Source organism: Vulpes vulpes, chromosome 13 (assembly GCF_048418805.1).
Source record: "Vulpes vulpes isolate BD-2025 chromosome 13, VulVul3, whole genome shotgun sequence".
Lineage (NCBI taxonomy): Eukaryota > Metazoa > Chordata > Mammalia > Carnivora > Canidae > Vulpes > Vulpes vulpes.
In genome coordinates, this window is record NC_132792.1 from 31,964,392 (window position 1) to 31,983,433 (window position 19,042).

The window sequence follows — 19,042 nt, forward strand, 5'->3', positions numbered from 1 at the left end:
AAATTGCTAATTTAATCTATAGGTGAAAAATTACAAAAGCAAAGGAGGACTTTGGTATTTGCTTATTTTTTGTCTGTTTCCTTAAACATGTCATGTTGTTCCTTAAACTGTTCCCTCTATTTAGGAATAGTATGTCCTTAAGACCTCTCTTTCCTATGTTGAAATCTCCATTTTGAAAAAATATGTAAAATTCATGGACTCTCATTTTCACAATATAGAGGGCCACAGTTCACTAACTTTCTTTGAAAGTAATTGTTACTATAGTCTCTTTCTCTTACTATGCCTTTAACCACCTATTAAGCTACTGAGACAATAAAAATAATAAACACCTAAGTATTTCTTCTTCCTTCTTAAATTAACTGCGTATTCTAGCATGATCAGATAAAGAGATGTCATGATTTTTGGTGATCTGTTTTAGCAAGAAAGAAGAAAAGAAGCATTGTCCTCAAAACAATAATTTTTATAGAGCAATCAGATATTTTTAGATTGCACACTACAAAATTGTGTAAGAGTAGTCAACTTTATAAGGTATGTGTAAAAGTATACACACCAACTTACCCGATAGGTCTTGACACAACAAGCTCCACCTGTGGTTCAGGTTTGGATTCCAGAATGATGTTATATACTTCTTCAAATGTGGCTCCTTGCAATAACCTTCCATTCCATTCTAATACTTCATCACCTATAGTGTATTCCAGTAATGATAATTTTAGAAGAAAAACTAATCCCATAAAATGCATATGAAACAAAAGCAATCTTAAACTGCAATGAATTCCATAGAATAAAGTCACCATAATGGAATAAGATGTAGTGAGAACAGCTCAATTGGCATAAAATTTGATGATTAGTATCTTTAGCCAAAAGGACAAAGGTCTGAGGAATAAAATTACATAAAAGTTACCTCTGTGGTTTCTTAAAAGGAATATAATTCTAGAAATTACTAAACTCTGTTAACTCTGTAAAACTCTGAAAATTTTATGACTATATTCTGGGTTTCTCAATATATATGCAACTGAGCACCTCATCTAAAGTTCCTTTTTTTTTTTTTAAAGATTTTCTTTATTTATTTGAGAGAGAAAGAGCACATGTGAGAGAGAGCATGAGTGGGGTGGTGGGGGGTGTGAACACAGGGAGAGGGAGAAGCAGACTCCCTGCTGAGCAGGGAGCTCGATGCCAGGCTTAATCCCAGGACTCTGGGACCATGACCTGAGCAGAAGGCAGACACTTAGATACACATTAAGGATATTTATCAGCAAAAATAAATAAATAAATAAAATAAAATAAAATAAAAATAAAAAACAAAACAGTAAATATAAAAATCTTTTTATCTAAATTCATTAAAAAAATAGTTACACTTTGTATTAATGAATAAAAATTTATATTTAAGTTAAAAATGAGCCTTGTTTTTGGTCAAGTCACTTCTAAGTGAGGATAATTTTTTTTCAACTACTTGAGTTTAACAGTTTAAATAAGCAAAGATAGAAACTTACCTGGTCTAAGATGCCCTACAGTATCAGCTAAACTTCCTTTCTTAACTTTGGTAATAAATGCACAAAGCCGACCTGATTCAGTCATCTTTCCTCCTACAACCTGTTTAAAAGAGAAATGTGTTAAAACAGGCATATTGTTCAAAGGAACATAGTTGAAGATTCAAGTAAAAAATAACTAGACAATTTGTAGCTTTTAAAACTATAATATTCTAAAAATAATTTTTAAATAATATGGTGTTATTAGAAACAGGAGTGAAAAAAAAAAAAAAAGAAACAGGAGTGCATGTCCCATGAGTGGACTCTTTTTACATATTCTAAAATTTTCACAATTTAGTCCATTATTTGTTATATATATATATATATATATATATATATATAATACACAAATACATATGTATAACATACCTTAGAAAGAATTTAATAATTTGTACTTTTTCTTAGAGAATTATTTTTATCATTTCTAAAAACATGCTATTATAGTATATTAATAATATTATAATTATATTAACATTTCTAGTAGTAGATTTCATATCATAATCACATAAATATTTGTTACTTTGACTATAGTTATAACCCACCAAAATTTCATTATTTAGTCATCTTTTAGGCACATTCATAATTAATATGATAATGATGGATCTTTCCTTAGAAAATTACAAAATGTTTTAAATCTCATTAGAATTCATGTGGACTTCAGACCATTTGCATCCCAATTTTTCCATTATGTTTCTATTAATATATATCTTTTAGAAAAAGGAAAACCAAATGTCAGCAATAATGCTGTGGAGTCATGTGTACCCATAAGTCTGGCTTCTTAAAAAACTAATGCTTGTGATTAACTACCATTTAACCAATATACAAATCTTATAGCACGATAAGCAAATAATAATTAATTTCATTAACTCATTTTTTCTCTAAATTGAGTGAATGAGATCTGAATTTTTAAAAAAATCACTGACTTTTTCTGTGTATTTATTGCCAAGTTGCAGTGAAACACACTCAGTTGCAGGTCAGTTCATATTAACTAATTAGTCCTATGTTTGATTCTGAAAATTAAATGTATATATATTATAGGCTGACATCCTTATGTTAATATTTTAAAACTTTCTTGGCTTAATAAAAGCCAAGTTGAAATCTCACAGTGTGCTAGCTACTGTGCTAAATGCTTGTATATTGCTTTACTTAAGCTTATTATAATAATTCAATAAGTATTATATCCATTTTAACAGATAAGGAATCTGAGACTAACAGAAGTTTAGTTACCCAATGTCATGTTGCTAGTAATGGCTGTAGCTGGGACTCAAGCCAAGACTTCCTAACCTCTACTTTTCACTGTTCTAACACTGTATTGGACAGATCTGGACTTAAATTTCACTTTCATCATCTTTGTGACTGTGGGCAAGCTATGATAGCTCCCTAAGCCTATTCCTCATCTATTGTGTTAAATAATATGATAGTAGTAAAATGCTCAGATCTGTGCCAGCTACATGACAACATGGTAGCCACCCAATAAATGTTAGTTGGCCAATTCCATTTCCACCCGAAGTTTTCTAATATCTCATTATATTCTACAGGACAACTTCTGTGGCAATTGCTTAACTCTAAAAACCATTTACTCTTTTTCCATTTCAGTTTTTAACTCGCCATATGTATGAACAACAACAAAAAAACCCCAACAACAGCAGTCAAATATAAATATTGATTTATATCAAATATCAATATTTATATTTAATCTCTTAGCATAAGTATTTTTGAGTTTCCAGACTTTAAACAGTATTCTTTTTCTCATACACACACACGCACACAAATACACACACACCCACATTTTGTTACACTTACACAAAAATTATATTCCAATTGTTAAAAACCAAAATCCAACCAAGTAAATTTAAAGATCTAATTGGCTGTATTAAGCAATTCATGAATCGAGCAGCATCCTATCAATAAGCAGAGAAAAACTTTGCGGAGCTCAACAATAGAAAGGTTTTCAAAGGCAGAGAGAAGGCATTTAAAAAAAAATAAGAGAAAGGAATTTTTAGCAAAGAATGCATTGTTAAGGCAAAACGGCCTTCCTAAAAGGTGGTCTATCAATAAATTTCCTAGTATTGACCAAGAAATTCCATGTTGACTGGATAAAAGTTACATTGCTGGGGGGCTGAAACTGTATTAAGCTAGGTTTTAAGTTTTATTGTACTGACATGGGTCCTTAACCTAAGTGATGTCATTTGGGCACTTGTAGTTTTCCTTTAAAAACTATGTCATAAATATGCTATATTTCCCAACTTTGCATATTTAGTAATTGATTAAAACCACTGTTTTAATAGAATATAAACATGGGTACAGACTTAAAGGACAAACTGTATAAATGAGTTTGAGCACTGTATTCAAGATTCAAGCATATAATTCAAGTTAAATTTTCCAAATCATATGTACAAGTATTATTGTGGAATAAATAATACTTGGAAAATGAAAAAGTTTTGGAGAATGAGTGCAAATATTTGGGAATCCTTAAAAATAGGGGAAAAAACACGAAGTCGGCTTAAGTTGGAAAGAGTTATTAAATTTTTACTATTTTCATAAATTGGTAAAGGAGTAGAGAGCCAAAATCTCATATATTTCATCACATACCTTCAAGCCAAGCATTGCTCCTGAATCTCGAGGCACACTTCCATCTTTTAGACGCTTATTTAACAAAATACGACCAATCAAACGATCTCCATCTTTAGATGGTTGCCACGTCACAGGGTGCTGACATATTGCATCAACAAACAAAAAAATTAATGTTCTTTTATGATAAATAACCCCTTGTACAATTTCTTTAAACTCCAGATTTCCAAAGTGTTATGATTACACAAACCAGTTTGCACTCAAAACACTGATCAAAAGGGGTTACCACATTATGCTGATACCCTCAATTTTATAATCTCAAGATTTTTCAGAATCCAATTACTACAGATTCTTACTTTGCCCTGACACATTACTGCAGTTATATTGTTCTATGAAATCAGAGAAATCTTGAAAATATACACAAACTATCTACATGCTGAAGATTAATTAAAAATTCACCTGACAGAAAAGGTAGATTGAAACTTTATGCAGTGAAACTCATCTAAAAATATTTTAATTTTCAAACACTATTGGAGACTTTGAAAGACTTAATTAGAGTGAAAGTTAAAAAGTAAAATTATAATAATACATCAAATTTGAACCTATAATGAGGGCTTCCTTGAAATAGGTTTCTATATTAAAATTATAAAAATACACAAGCCCCAGTAACTTTTCTTTGAATCTGCATAAGAGAAAGAGAACTAATTCAAAAGTGAGGCTAGTTTACATTTCTCATTGATTCTTTCAGGTCTTTGATCTTTTTGGTAAATTAAGTATATTAGAAAATTCAGTGGTATCCATTGTTAAATAAGCTTGAAAATGTTAGGAGTTTATATCTTTCTTTATATCACCTTCCACTATGAATTATATGTCAGGTAACAAAGTAAATGATTTGTGTAATCACAGTTTGATAGTCATCTAAAAGTAACATGCATATCTTCATGCAAAATTTGGCAGGCAAAAGACAAGTTCCAGTCAATCACATCTATATTGTAAAAAGATTTCAAAAGTCTCACTATACTAAAAGCAAAAATAATAAATACCAAAGCAGATGGCAATGGTTCTAGTACTAATTAATACTACATTAAAATGCTATGACAATAAAACAAAAGAGCAAAATGACAGTGAAAGGGAAAAAAGAAAAACAACTTTTTCTGTGCAAACAGACCCAATTATCTCCCTTTTGCCTGGGATTGAAACTATTAATTTAATTTTCATCCCAAGGAAAATATATGCAAACGATCAAATAAGCCAATCCAAAAATTCTTTATATTTGTGGTTTATAAAAACATCACAAAGTTCTCTCATGCGACCATAGACAAAGCATTCCTTTGTTCCTAATTTTTTTTTTTATTTCATTTACTTGTTTTTTTGTATGCCGTCAAACAACAAAAACAGCAAAGCAAGCAAGAAGTATTTTGGTTTGTTTGTTGGTTTAGGTTTTGTTTTTCTTTTCTGCACCTTAAGAAATGCTACATCGACCCTTAAAATGCCCTATCCTTTTATTATGTTCTGTTTGAATGAGTGACAGAGAGCAAACGAAGACCAAATGAGCAGGTTAAAAGGCAGGCTCCACGATCTCAGTACCTTATCACTATGGCTATGCTCCTCGTTAAGGGTTGTGCTACTACAGGTATCTACCCCAGAATCCTTAATCTGAGGCTCAGACCATTCCAAGTCCTCTTCCAAAGAGTGGCCACCAAAGTACATCATTTTCTTTTGTCTCTCAGACCTGGTGTTAGAGTCCGACAAAACTGCCTGCTCACTAGTTTTTCTTTTTCCCTTTTGACTGTCCCCTACAGGTGTGGGATAAAAATAAAAAAAATAAAAATAAAAATAAAAAAAAAGGTACAAAAAGAAAACATGCAAAGGTGTAAATAAAAAAGGAAAAGTGAAATGAAAAACGAAAATCAAAAAGTAAGGCTCCACATGTCTCACCAAAGACATTGGGGATGCCTCACTGCTATGCCAAGACGTATGGTCCAACCAGTTGTAATCCATGTCTCCTGTGAGAGTCAGACAAAGAGTGCAGTAAAGGAGACAGCGAAAGAAAGGACAGACAAAGACATTATAAACATTTTAAACTATGTGATCCTGTCTGGTTTCAAGAACTTTGTCTGCAGTACTCACTATATATACCAAGAGAAAGCTAAGAATCCAAATAAGTAAAATTTATAGAATGCAGAATATAAATGGATCCTACAGAGCAAAAGTTCTGCAAGAAGAGAAAAGGCTAATAATAAACAGGAATAGAAATGAAAAAATTATATATTCCGAAAAAGAAAAATACTAGCCACTGTGTTTGTTATTCATGCTATTTTTTTCCATGCTGGCCTACAGACATGAGTTTGTTCTCCAAAGATTAAGGAACATTTTAAAAATTAAACAGTGGTTTGCCAATAACCACTAAAACAACAACAACAAAAAAAACCCAAGTAATAAAATAGTGTTCCTAGAATGTAGTATGACATTCTTTATAATGCTAAAATCTCCCCCAAAATCAGGGTGGTTTATAAAAGAATTGATTACACAAAAGATTAATTTTGTATGAAAATGACAAAACAGAGTCACTCAATTTCTACTAGTAAAAACAAACTTTACTTAATTATCATGAATTACTAGAATTACTTTGAAATCATTTTTCAATATTTTTGCAGAAATTACATTCTCATAAAGTAAATTTTCTTTTAAAATAATTTTGTCAGACAATGTATGTAAATTGGCAACTGAAGATGAATGTCCATTTCCCAAATTTATGTGCTCCTTATTTGCCTTACATTTAAAAAAACTCTTTTTACTCTATATGTGTGCATATATCTTTTTTAAGCTCTAGTCATATCTTCTATTTAAAAATATTTACTAAATACTTTCCATTTGCTATGTACTGTGCTAAGCTCTAGCATAAGGAGTAAAATAATGAGACATAGAACACAGTGAAAATAAACACAATAAATAAATCATGAGTGTCAAACAGGAGAGTACACCAAGAAAGAGTATAATAAGTGCAAAGGGCAGAACTCTCGAAACACCATGAAAGAGCATAATAAAATCTATTGTAGATTTTGAGGTCGGCAAACACCTCTAAAAGAAGTGATCCTAAAAATGAGAAATGAAATACATGGCCTGAAAGACAAGTAAGGAGATAGGTAGATAGAAAATGAAGAAAAGAACATTCCAGAAAGAAGCAAACAACAGGGTACTGTAGAGGAACTGATGGAACTCCAGTGTGTCTGAACCAAAAAGAACGTTAAATGAGATGAGGCAGCACAAACCAGCTTAGAGAGGACTTTTTATGCTATATCAAATATTATGGATTTCATTCACTGAAGGATTTTAAGCATGATGGTGACATGAACTGATTTACATTTTAAAAAGATGAATCTAAGTACTAACTACAGATTAGGTTGGAAGACACCAAGGATAACAGGCATTTGCAATAATCCATAAGACAGGTAATTATGGCTTGAACAAAGGTGACAGAAACAGATCAGAAAAAAGAGAATTGAGAAATAAGAGTATTATGAAAGACTGAAGAGGGGCTTCTTGCTGGCTCAGTCACAGGAGTGTGCAACTCTTGATCTCAGGATCATGAGTTTGAGCCCCATGTTGGGTATAGAGATTACTTTAAAAAAAAAAGATTAAGAAAGACTGAGAGTCAAGGGTAGCTCCCAGGTTTCTAGCATTAACAAGTGAATGGAAGGAAAGACTATTTATGAGATGGAGAAAGCTGGAGGAAGAGAGCGCTTTATTAGGAAGGGGTAGGAAGGAATTACTCTATTTCATAGAATCTAAGATGTCATTAACTATAGAATTCACAGACATTATAATGATAAAATATGCATCTTAGAGTTTATTAAATATAGTGACGGATTTTGGATGTATTATTCAAAATATCTCTAAGTTATATAAGTGGGCATATAAAAAATCAATTTGTTCAGCTATAACAAAGAAAGTTCTGAGCTACAGACATATATTGGGAATTACTAACACACAGGTAAGACTAAGTAGATCATTTAGAAACAAAAGGTAAAGTAAGATATGAATAGGAACCTAATTGAATTCTAACATTTAAAGTTTGGTTTGAGAAAAAGGCTGAGAAAGAGCATGCCAGAAAGAAAATGATGATGTGGAGGGAGGGAGGGAGGGGTTCTCCAAGCTGAACAGAAGAGTTCCCTCAGCAGGAGGAGAAAATAACTATGGTGAATGATTTCTGTACAGTAGGTAAGATAGGGAACTAAAAAGTGTGCATTTATCAAGCAACATGAAGATCAGGAAGGATGTTAAAAGAAAGCACTTCAAATAGAATAATGAAAACTAAAATCTGTTGAAGTAACTAAAGAATCAAAGGGAGATGAGGAAGTAGAAAAATTGTAGATAAACGGTTCACAAACTGAAATCCCCTAAGTAGCATAATAAACATCACCTCGGAATTTGTTAGAAGTGCAAATTTTTAGGCACCAGCTGAGACTTGATAAGAAATTCTGTAGATAAGGCCTAGCAATCTGTTTTTCAGCAACCCACCAGGTGATGAGGATCTCAATAATGTCTGAGAACCACTGGAGATAATTCTCTTAAGAAGTTTATTTGTGAGGGATGATGAAATTGTAATATCTAATATACCCAAAATTCACTTTACAAGGGAAAAATATTCTTTAATCTAAAAAAACAGATATCTTTTCATGGCATAATCCTTCATGGTGCAAATTGACAATTAAAATTTTATGGCTACCCAAAAAGTTAAAAGTATTTGTGTCCCAGAAAACCCTTTGAAAATACAATATTGCTCCATACAAAAGCACTGATAAATCTCCAAACAGAATTAAATAAAGTGTGGAACCCTAAATGAAAATTCTTGGCTGGTTTATGTGAAGGTGTGAGAACCCAGCTCACAATCTTTCTCCCAATGCCAATAACCTATCAAAAAAAGCAGAAATTAAGTTCTTTCCTTAGTAAATAAAGGACAAGCTGTTTAGCCATTTGAGGCCAAAAAAATATTTGGCTGACAAAAAAAAAATGTCATAAATGATAGGTAGCAGCCAGTAAACATTTGTTAAATGAGTAAAAATTAGAATTACTTATGAGTTAAATACAACAATCAACGTAAATCATACACAAAATAGTCCTCAACTACTAGGTCTATCGGTATTTAGATAATTTTATCACTTAATCTTATTTTGAACAGCCTCAAAGGGCAGAACTCAGAACATTCTTCCTTTAGTAGCATGTCAAAAATGTATTGCTAAGCTTTCTAGTTCCAGAATAAGAAACAGTAGACAAGAAAGAACCTAATGGAAATTTTAGAACTGAAAAATAACAAATTTAAAAAGCAAACTGATGAGCTCAACTGCAGAATGCAGAAAACAGAGGAACAACTCAATGAACTTGAAAATAGAATATAAATCACCCAATCTGAAAAATATAAAGTAGACAAATAAAATAAACTAAAAATAAAAAAATAAGTGAAGCCTCAGGATCTTGAGAGATTATAACAAAAGATCTAAGATTAATGTCACTGTAGTCCAGAAGGAGAAGAAAAAGAAACTAAAACTGGATAAGTATTTAAAGAAACAGTGACAGAAAATTTCCCAAATTTGTAAAACGTATAAGCTGAGTCTGATTCCAAAAACTACAAAACCCCCCAAACCAGAAACACTCAAAGAAATCTGTTGCAAGGCACACTGTCATCAAACTAAAAACTGAAGACAAACTGTCTTGAAAGTAGCAAGAGAAAAACACCACCTTACCTAAAGAGGGAAAACAATTCAAATAACAGTATATTTCTGATCAGAAACCTTGGAGGCCAGAAGAAGATGGAATGATATTTTTTAATTGCTGAAAGAAAAGAATGTCAACCCTCATTCTAAACACAGTAAAGCTTATCACAGAAATGACAGAAAAATAAAGAAATTCTCAGACAAAAGAAAACTAAGAGAATTTGTCACCAGCCAACCTACCCTGAAGGAATGACTAAAGAAAATTCTGGAAACAAAAATAACAAAAAAAGAGAGAACCTGGAAATATTGAGAAGGAATAAAGAACATAGTAAGCAAAAATATGGCTTAATGCAATAGACTTTCCTTTTCCTCTTGAGCTTTCTAAATTACGTCTGTTGTTTGAAGCAAAAAATATACATTGCTTTTTGACATATATAGAAGAAATATTTAAGAAAATTACATTAGAAACAGGAAAAGGCAAAGGAACTTAAAGTGTGTAAGGTTTCTACACTGCACTCTAGTAAAATGTAAAACCGGTAGGATGTGATGTTGTGCATATGTAATATATACCTAGAGCACTCCCTTAAAACACCAAAAACAAAAAAAAAATTTGCGAAGAAATATACTCAAAAAACATTACAGATGAATCAAAATGCAATGCTTAAAAAGATGTTCAACTAACCCACTGGAAGGCAAGAAAAGGAAAACAGAGAAATAAAAATCAGAGGGAACAGAATACAAAAAAGAAAATGGCAAACAACAAAAAAAAATGGAGACCAATATCCCTCATGAACACATAAATACTTAACAAAATATTACTCAGCAAAAACAAATAGAATCAGCAATATATATAAAGTATTATACACTCTGACCAAAGAAGTTTATTGCTGGAATGCAAGGCTGGTTGAATATTGAAAATCAATGCATCTTATCATATTCATAAACTAAACGAGAAAAATCACATGATCTTATTCATTAATGGAGAAAAAAATTCATGATTAAAAAAAAACTTTCAAAAAACAAGTAATATAAGAGAATGTGCTCAAATAAATAATCAACTGAAAACCTACAGCTAAGATCACATTTAATGGTAAAAGACTAGATTCTCTATATGAAGAGAAATTTCACCAAAATAAAATCTTTATTTTTAATAGCTAAAAAGTGGAAACAACCAAAATATCTTTCAATAAGCAAATGACCAAACAAACTGTGGTATAACCATACCATTGAATACTACTCAGTAATAAAAAAGGAAAAACTATTTATACATACAACAGAGATGGACCTCAAGGGCAATATGCAGAATGGGAAAAAAAAGTCACAAAATGTTACATACCATATGATTTCATTCATACAATATTCTCTAAATGATAAAATTATAGAGATGAAAAATAAATCAGTGGTTAGCAGAGGTTAGGGATGAGTAAAGGGAAGAAGAAAATGTTACTATAAAGGGTTAGCATAACAATGATCTTTGTGGTGATATAGAAGTTCTGTATCTTTATAATAGCAGGCGTTTATAAATCCATATATGTGATGTCATAAAACTATATAAACTATATAAATTGATGCCAATTTCCTGGTTTGATATTGTGCTATAAATATACTGTAATCACTGAAGGAAACCAGGAAAAGGGCACACAGAAACTCTGTCTACTATCTTTGCAATTTTTCCCAATTCAAAAAAAAAAAAAGGCTGGAATAACACTTTTTAGCATGATGTAAGAAAGATCGGTGCTTCTGTTAGGAAGTTACACACACAAAAAAAGCACACTAAATTTTATGTAACTCTGATATTTAATGATTCTATTACTGTAAGTTTAATGTACTCAAATATGAAGCCTGATTAAAAATAGTAATCAAAGTCTCATGTCTTAGGCTAAGATTTTCTGCTTCACTTACCTCTACTGTAAAACACAAACCAGTCCTACAGTGCATATGTTTGTGTGTATGTGTGTGTTGTGTGTTAAATATGGAGAGAAAAAAAATTGGATATTCTATTGATTACATTTTTTTCTAAGTCACTAATGAATGCAGGCATTTATTAACTGTTTATGTCATTGTTTTAGTTACTTCAAGTTAACAGAGGTTTTAAAACTAAATCACATTATTATATGAAAGCATTCTTCAACATCCTCATTTTTAACCAAATTTTAAGGACACAGCATGTGGTGACAGAAAGAGTTTTATAGCTAGAGCCAGAAAGCCTACATTAAAGTATATGTTTCACTTCTTACTAATTTTAGGACTCAGGCAAGTCAAATAATACATTAGGCCTCATTTCCTCATCTATATAAAAAGAGATTAATTGTGATATCTAACAGATTGTTGAGAGGTTTAAATACGATTCTGGTGATGAAAGTTCTTTGCAAATTGTAGAGGCATCCCCATTTGATGATATCATCATTTTCATCACCATTAAAATGAAATAATTAAACTTTCATTCTAAAACAGAGAAAATTCATCTACAATCTTTTCTTTTTCTTCTCATTTCTCTCCTTGATATTTTGCCCTCCTCTTCAACTTGTCAAAGGCTATATATGTTAGCATTTCCCAACAAGGAACACTAATTCTGCAAAATGTTAATAGGTCAAGTAATATAAAGGTCTTCTAGTCAAATAAATCTAGAAAAGTCTAGATTAAATGTAATTAAATAGATTTCTTAAGTGAAGGATTTTTCATACAGTAATAACAATATGCTCCTTTACATGAATTATATAATATACAATTTCCACAAACCTAATTGAAACACTAATCTTTCTAATGGAACAAGTGTTTCAGGAGCTATATTTTGAGACATAATGCTGAAACCTTCCTGGAGGGTCATTTTTTTTCATAAGATAGCCATTAAAACTGATAATAAAGCATAAGTATTTCCTCCCCTAAAAAACATATTCAGTTCAGTATTAAAGGAGACTCAAAGTTAAAAAAAAAAAAAGTTATATAGAGTGAATATTCTCTAAGGCAATGGCTTTCCAACTATGCTCCATGGAGTTGCTTCAGAAACAACTGTTAGGGTGAATGTGGAAAACTGATTCTAAGGTATTGCCCCATTATCCCCACCTTGTGGTGTTCATGCTTTTCCTCCTAATCAAGATGGTGAGATGACAAGGTGATGGAATATCACTCCCATGATATCATTAGCAAGACTATATAGCCAGTCAATTTGTTCTAGAGATGATCTTTGCTAGCTTGATGAAGTATGCAGCCATGATGAGAGGCCTATGTGTCAAGGAACAGCAGGCGGTCTTTAGGAACTATGGGTATCATCTAAGAACTTTGGGTAGCATCCAGGCACAAGAAAATATATTCTGCCGACAATCTCACTGAACTTGGAACCATATTCTTCCTCAGTTGAGCCTACAAATAAGAACACAGCCCAGCCAACACCCTTGTAGCTTTCAGACTCTAAGCAGGGTGCACAGCTAAGCCGTGCTGAGACTCCTGAATAATAGAAATTGTGAGATAATAAATGCATGTTGTTTTAAACCACTAGGTTTATGGTAATTTGTTCCTAATACATTGCCATCTTCTGAAGCAGTGAATTTTAAAGATATGAACCAAAACATAAAAGTCAATAGATCTAAAGGGCCAGATAGATTCTTTAGACCTAGTCTCAACTTCCAAAGCAAAACCAAGGCTACTCAAAATACATTAAGGAAGATTAAATAAATAGGAAGATAAAACATTATTCATAATAAGCTCTTTTTTTTTAAATCTTGCTCCTTTGGTGTTATCAATATATTCTTCTTCAATAACATGCGATTGATTAAAATCACATTCTTAAAGAAGAATATATTGATAATACAATGATTGTATATATTATATCCATTAGAATTCTTTTTAATTATGACACAGTATAAAACTGTTCTAGGTTCTATGGATACAAATAGGACCAAGAAACTCACATTCTAAAAAGATAGGTAAAATATATAAAACAGCATAACAATTTTTAACATACCTTACTATAATATACATCCATTATATTCTATTTTATTTCATCTAAGTTGCTGTCATTTATAATATATACCATTCTTCATGTATTACTAAAAAAATGCTGCCATTAAACAATGATAAACATGTAATGGTAAGAATTATCTCTATTTCTAAGATATTATATTGTGGAAAAGTTTGCTTCTTAGAATTAAAATTGTGGCAATTCATGAAAAAATTATCATTCAGAAAACGGAGAGATTAATACTTAGGCAATGGATATAGGTGATATTTAAACTGTATCTTGACAGAGACAGTAAATTTTTACTTACTAGAGGCTTTTCTTTTTTTTAAAGATTTTATTTATTTATTCATGAGAGACACACAGAGAGAGGCAGAGACACAGGCAGAGGGAGAAGCAGGCCCCCTGTGAGGAGCCCCATTTGGGACTTGACCCCAGGACCCCAGGACCCCAGGATTCCAGGACCCCAGGATCATAACCTGAGCAGAAGGCAGATGCTCAACCACTGAGCCACCCAGGTGCCCGAGGCTTTTATTTTCTTAATGGAAAATAAAATGTACAACCTTGGCAAAGAAAGGAGAATATATCAAACTATTGCTGCCAATATGAACATATATAATATGTTTGGGAAATGGTAAACAGTAGAATTTTAGCAAATAATCTTTCCCTCAACCTGTAATTGGATATTATGTCATGATCTGCATTAGTAGTTCAACCACTATTAAAACACAGTTGTAAACTGTCATGAGTAATGCTACTAGTGGTAAAATAATGTAGTTTACAAGTTATTTAATTTTTTAACAAAAGTAAATTCGAAGTAGAATTAATTCAAATTTACATCTGTGCTAATGTCAATCTCAATTTCTTTAATGAAAATAAAGGAGAGGATTAAAGCTATACAAGATATTAGAAATTATCCATATCTCTAGGAAAGGACTACAATCTGAGTGTGAATTATGTTTCATACTGGAAACAATGTATGGGAATTGTTGATTGTTATTATCAACTCAGGTAACTAATTTCATCAGATGTGAGATAATATCGATTGTTTTATGTATTAAGAGAACAATAAAATGGTAGTGTAAAAGGACAGCGTGGTTTCCTCCTGACATTGTCTCAGAACATGTGCTCTGGGTTTGTGAACTCATAAGAAGTCTATTTCCTTGAGTGATCACATGGAGAGAGAAATACCTGAAGAGGCTCAGCTGTTCCACCACCGCTCCCTACCACTCCACCTCCAACTCCCACTGAGGTCCCAGACAAGGAAGAACAGAGACAAGCAGTCCCAGAGAAGCCCTGTTCAAATTCTTGACCCATAGATACCATAAGCATATTAAATGGTTGTTTTACACAACTAAGTTTTGGTGTTATTTGTAGTGACTGGAATACACACTCTACATGATTATCTTATTTAATCCTCACAATAACTATTTAAACTAGATAATAGTGGGACCCCTGGATAGCTTAGCAGTTGAGTGCCTGCCTTGGGTTCAGGGTGTGATCTCCATCCAGAGATGGAGTACCGCATCAGGCTCCCTACAAGGAGCCTGCTTCTCCCTCTGTCTATGTCTCTGCCTCTCTCTCTGTGCCTCATGAGTAAATAAAATCTTAAAAAAAAAAAAAAAAAAAACAACTAGATAATAGTGTCATATTTTGCAGGTGAGGAAAGTACAATTGAGAAGGTCAAATAATTTGCCCAAGATCACATTATTAGAATATAATAGAGCTAGATTTAAAAATCCATGTAGTCTATCTTGAAAATTCACATTCTTAATCCTGTGTTAAAAATATATTCTATAGAATCATTATCCTACAGATTTGACCCTATTCAGTAACTCAAAGGTCACATAATCCAAATGAGCCTCTAATTATGCTTCATATTAAAAATAACTCTTGATTAAGTAATTACTTTGCAATGGATTTTAAACAATTTTAAGGGGCTACGTAAAAGTGGCTAAAAATAAAATTAATTCAACACAAGTAAGCAAGAATAAAAAATCTTTAAAAATCCATGATTGGAATTTTAGTAAGTATTGCTCTTGTCATTTGGGATATATTAATTTAATCTGAGCTGATATAAACTGAATCTCTCACAATCAGGAAAGTAGGTTTACAAGAACATGCTTTCCTAATTATATGTGAAGTCTACTTACTTATTGTTTCCCCATTGTGGGTTTTTTTTTTTTTTAAGATTTTATTTATTTACTTGGGAAAGAGCAAGAGCAAGACAACACACAGAGGGAGGGGGAGAAGCAAACTCCTCCCCACTGAGCAGAAGCCCCATCTGGGGCTTGAGCCGAGGACCTGGGATCATGACCTGAGCCAAAGACAGACGGACACTTAACTGACTGAGCCACCCAGGCTCCCCTTCATGTTGTTTTTATAAATAGTTGAAACTTTACGTTTTTTCCCTAATAGTTCTTTCATTTGTTTTATTTGATATCAGGTAGTACACTCTGAGCTTTAGAACCAAAGCAAAATAATTTTTTAAGCTAACATATAACTGACATAAATCATACAGTGTTGAAGCAAAAAGAAATAAAAACATTGTTTCATTCATTCACTCACTCATTGTTCCATATAGTCATCCATTTATTAAAAAAAATCTGAAAAAAAAATATCTGTTAAGAGCCTACCAGGTGCCAGGCCTCAGGCTAATTTCTGGGATACAAAAGAAAGAACATAGGCAAGATCTCTACCTTCAAGGAGGTTACACACAGTCTAACAGGAAAACAAAATAAAACAATTAAGAAGCTCATTCTCTATAGTATCCTAATTTAAATAACTCTTCTAACGTACTGATTCCTACAAACCATATATGCCACCAAGTTTCTTTTTTTAATTTTCCCTTAGCTCTTTTAAGTACCCCCTTGCTTCCTCTGCCCCAACTCCCATACATAATTTAAATCCCATTTGCACATACATGCCAATATTTTAAACTCCTTTGCCTCCTTTCTGGTTCTCCTTTCTGGTACTGTTTGTGTCCCTGTGACCCTCTCCCCCAAATTCGTATGTTGATATACTAACCCCCAAGTAATGCTATTAGGAGGTGGGGCTTTTGGAGGTGTCTGAGTCATGAGGGCGGAGTCACCATGACTGGGATTGGTGCCCTTAAAACAGAGACCCCAGAGAACTAGCCTGCTCCCTTCTGCCACATGAGGATACAACAAGTATGGGACTGGAAGAGGTTGCACCTAACCATCCTGGCACCGCATCTCAGACTTCCAGCCTCTAGAACTGTGAGAAATAAATTTCTATTGTTTATAAACTATCCAGACTATGGTATTTTCTTATAGCAGCACAAATGGACTAAGACATCCATGTTTTGACCTGGGTAGCTGAATATATCCAGTGAAAAAACACAAAACCACACAAACTCATCTCCCTGAAAATCTATAACCACTAATGCCAGGTCAGTTTATATTTCTTTCACCCAATAGTACTACATTTCCTTCGTTTATTGTCTTTTCCACTCTCCCAGATAAGAATTTACATTTTCCCTATCCATACAACTTTAGCCAATTCCCCCAATCCTGATTCACAGATAATGGCTCTGCTACCTTTCCCACTTGCAGAAAAAAGAAATAATCAAACAAGACATTCCACACTTAAAGAACCAATCACAGTTCAACGTACATACACCTGTTTTCATATAGTCTGCCTTCCTTTCTGTTATTATGAACAAACTGTCCTTGCACCTTGCTCCTACAGCAAGTCATCCCATCCACTAGTGTACTAAATCCCATCTTCTTTCATTACATAAAGATCTAATAATTGTCTTTTCTTTCTCCTGCATCATCAAATTTTCCCTATGTAATCACCCCCATCAGAACATTGTCTCCCATCTTTTTTTTTTTTAATTTTTATTTATTTATGATAGTCACAGAGAGAGAGAGAGACAGGCAGAGACACAGGCGGAGGGAGAAGCAAGCTCCATGCACCGGGAGCCCGACGTGGGATTCGATCCCGGGTCTCCAGGATCGCGCCCTGGGCCAAAGGCAGGCGCCAAACTGCTGCGCCACCCAGGGATCCCCATTGTCTCCCATCTTAAAAAAATTCCTCACTCTGTAGCTACCACTTTTTCTCACTGTTGTTGTTCCTCTATACAGCAAAACTCCCCAAAAGAGCTACCCATACTCACCACTTCCAACTCCCTCCATTCCCATATTTTTCTTTCTTTTTTTAAAAAATTATTTTATTTATTTATGCATGAGAGACACAGAGAGAGAGAGAGGCAGAAACATAGGCAGAGGGAGAAGCAGGCTCCATGTAGGGTGCCTGATGAGGGACTCGACCTCTGGACTCCAGGACCACACCCTGGGCTGAAGGCAGACGCTAAACCACTGAGCCACCCAGGTGTCCCTTTCCATATTTTTCTTGAGCCCACTTCAGACTTCCAAACCCACCACTCCACTGAAAGTGCAAGGTCTGCTTCTGCATGGCTAAATCTAGTGGTTAATGATCAGTCTTTGACTCCTAAGCAACAACTGACATTATCAATAATTCTTGGAATACTTTTTTCAGTTGGATCCTGGGACATCACATTCTTCCTGGTTTTCCTTCTACTTCATTGAGCAGTTACTCTTAATTTTCTTTTGCTGATTTTTCCTCATTCCCTTCTAGTTGTGGGAGTATTCCAGGAGTTTAATCCTGAGAACTCCTTTTTCCCAGAAAAACACTGTCAGTAGTCTTTTCCAGTCACATTGGCTTTAATTATCATACATATATTTGAGACACAGAAACTAAAGGGGCACCATGAAAAACTATTATTTTCCACTCCTTTCCATGCTTCTATTTTTGCTAGGACCTATACGCCCACCTTACTCAGGCATTATAGAACAGATAATGTTATGTCCTCCTTGTAAAGGTCAAGTAGTTAACAATTTTCTTTGGAGTCTTCTAGCACAATAGATAATATCTAAGGAGTGACTGGGTTGGGTTGTCATGAAGGCTTTCCAAGACCGCTGGCTTGCAAGACTCCTGGCTCCAGGGCATAAGTGACTTACACAGGACACCTAAACCCTTGTTTCTGGATTCTTGAGAAGACATGAGCATCAGACCACAGTTTTCAGTAAAACGAAACTTTGCCGGCTCCAGGCAAGACAAGACTCACTCTCCTTTGAGTCTCCCAGATGCTCTGTCTATATCTACTCTCTCTTTGTATCTTAAATGAACCCTGTTCTCACTTCCTCTCAGCTGGCATTTGATTTCTATCCTGCACAAAGCCAAGGATCCTCCTGGCTGGTCCTGGGGGACCCTTCTCTGGCTTCTCAGAT

The 19,042-nt window shown here is 33.4% G+C and overlaps 1 protein-coding gene across 49 annotated transcripts in view; it reads right to left on the bottom strand.

Moving 5' to 3' along the window:
• The window catches only part of RIMS2 (regulating synaptic membrane exocytosis 2), a 589,976-nt gene that overhangs the window by 297,956 nt on the left and 272,978 nt on the right, over nt 1-19,042 (bottom strand). For 30 of the 49 annotated variants that reach the window (XM_025994824.2, XM_072734082.1, XM_025994821.2 and 27 more), the window contains 4 exons: nt 6,036-6,103; nt 4,119-4,238; nt 1,491-1,590; nt 559-682 (listed from right to left, as the gene is read on the bottom strand). In XM_025994824.2, the coding sequence (XP_025850609.1) occupies nt 559-682; nt 1,491-1,590; nt 4,119-4,238; nt 6,036-6,103 (412 nt within the window). Of the gene's footprint in view, nt 1-558; nt 683-1,490; nt 1,591-4,118; nt 4,239-5,684; nt 5,894-6,035; nt 6,104-19,042 lie in introns of all 49 variants that reach the window. The other 19 variants (XM_072734094.1, XM_025994811.2, XM_025994813.2 and 16 more) reach the window with 1 other exon arrangement.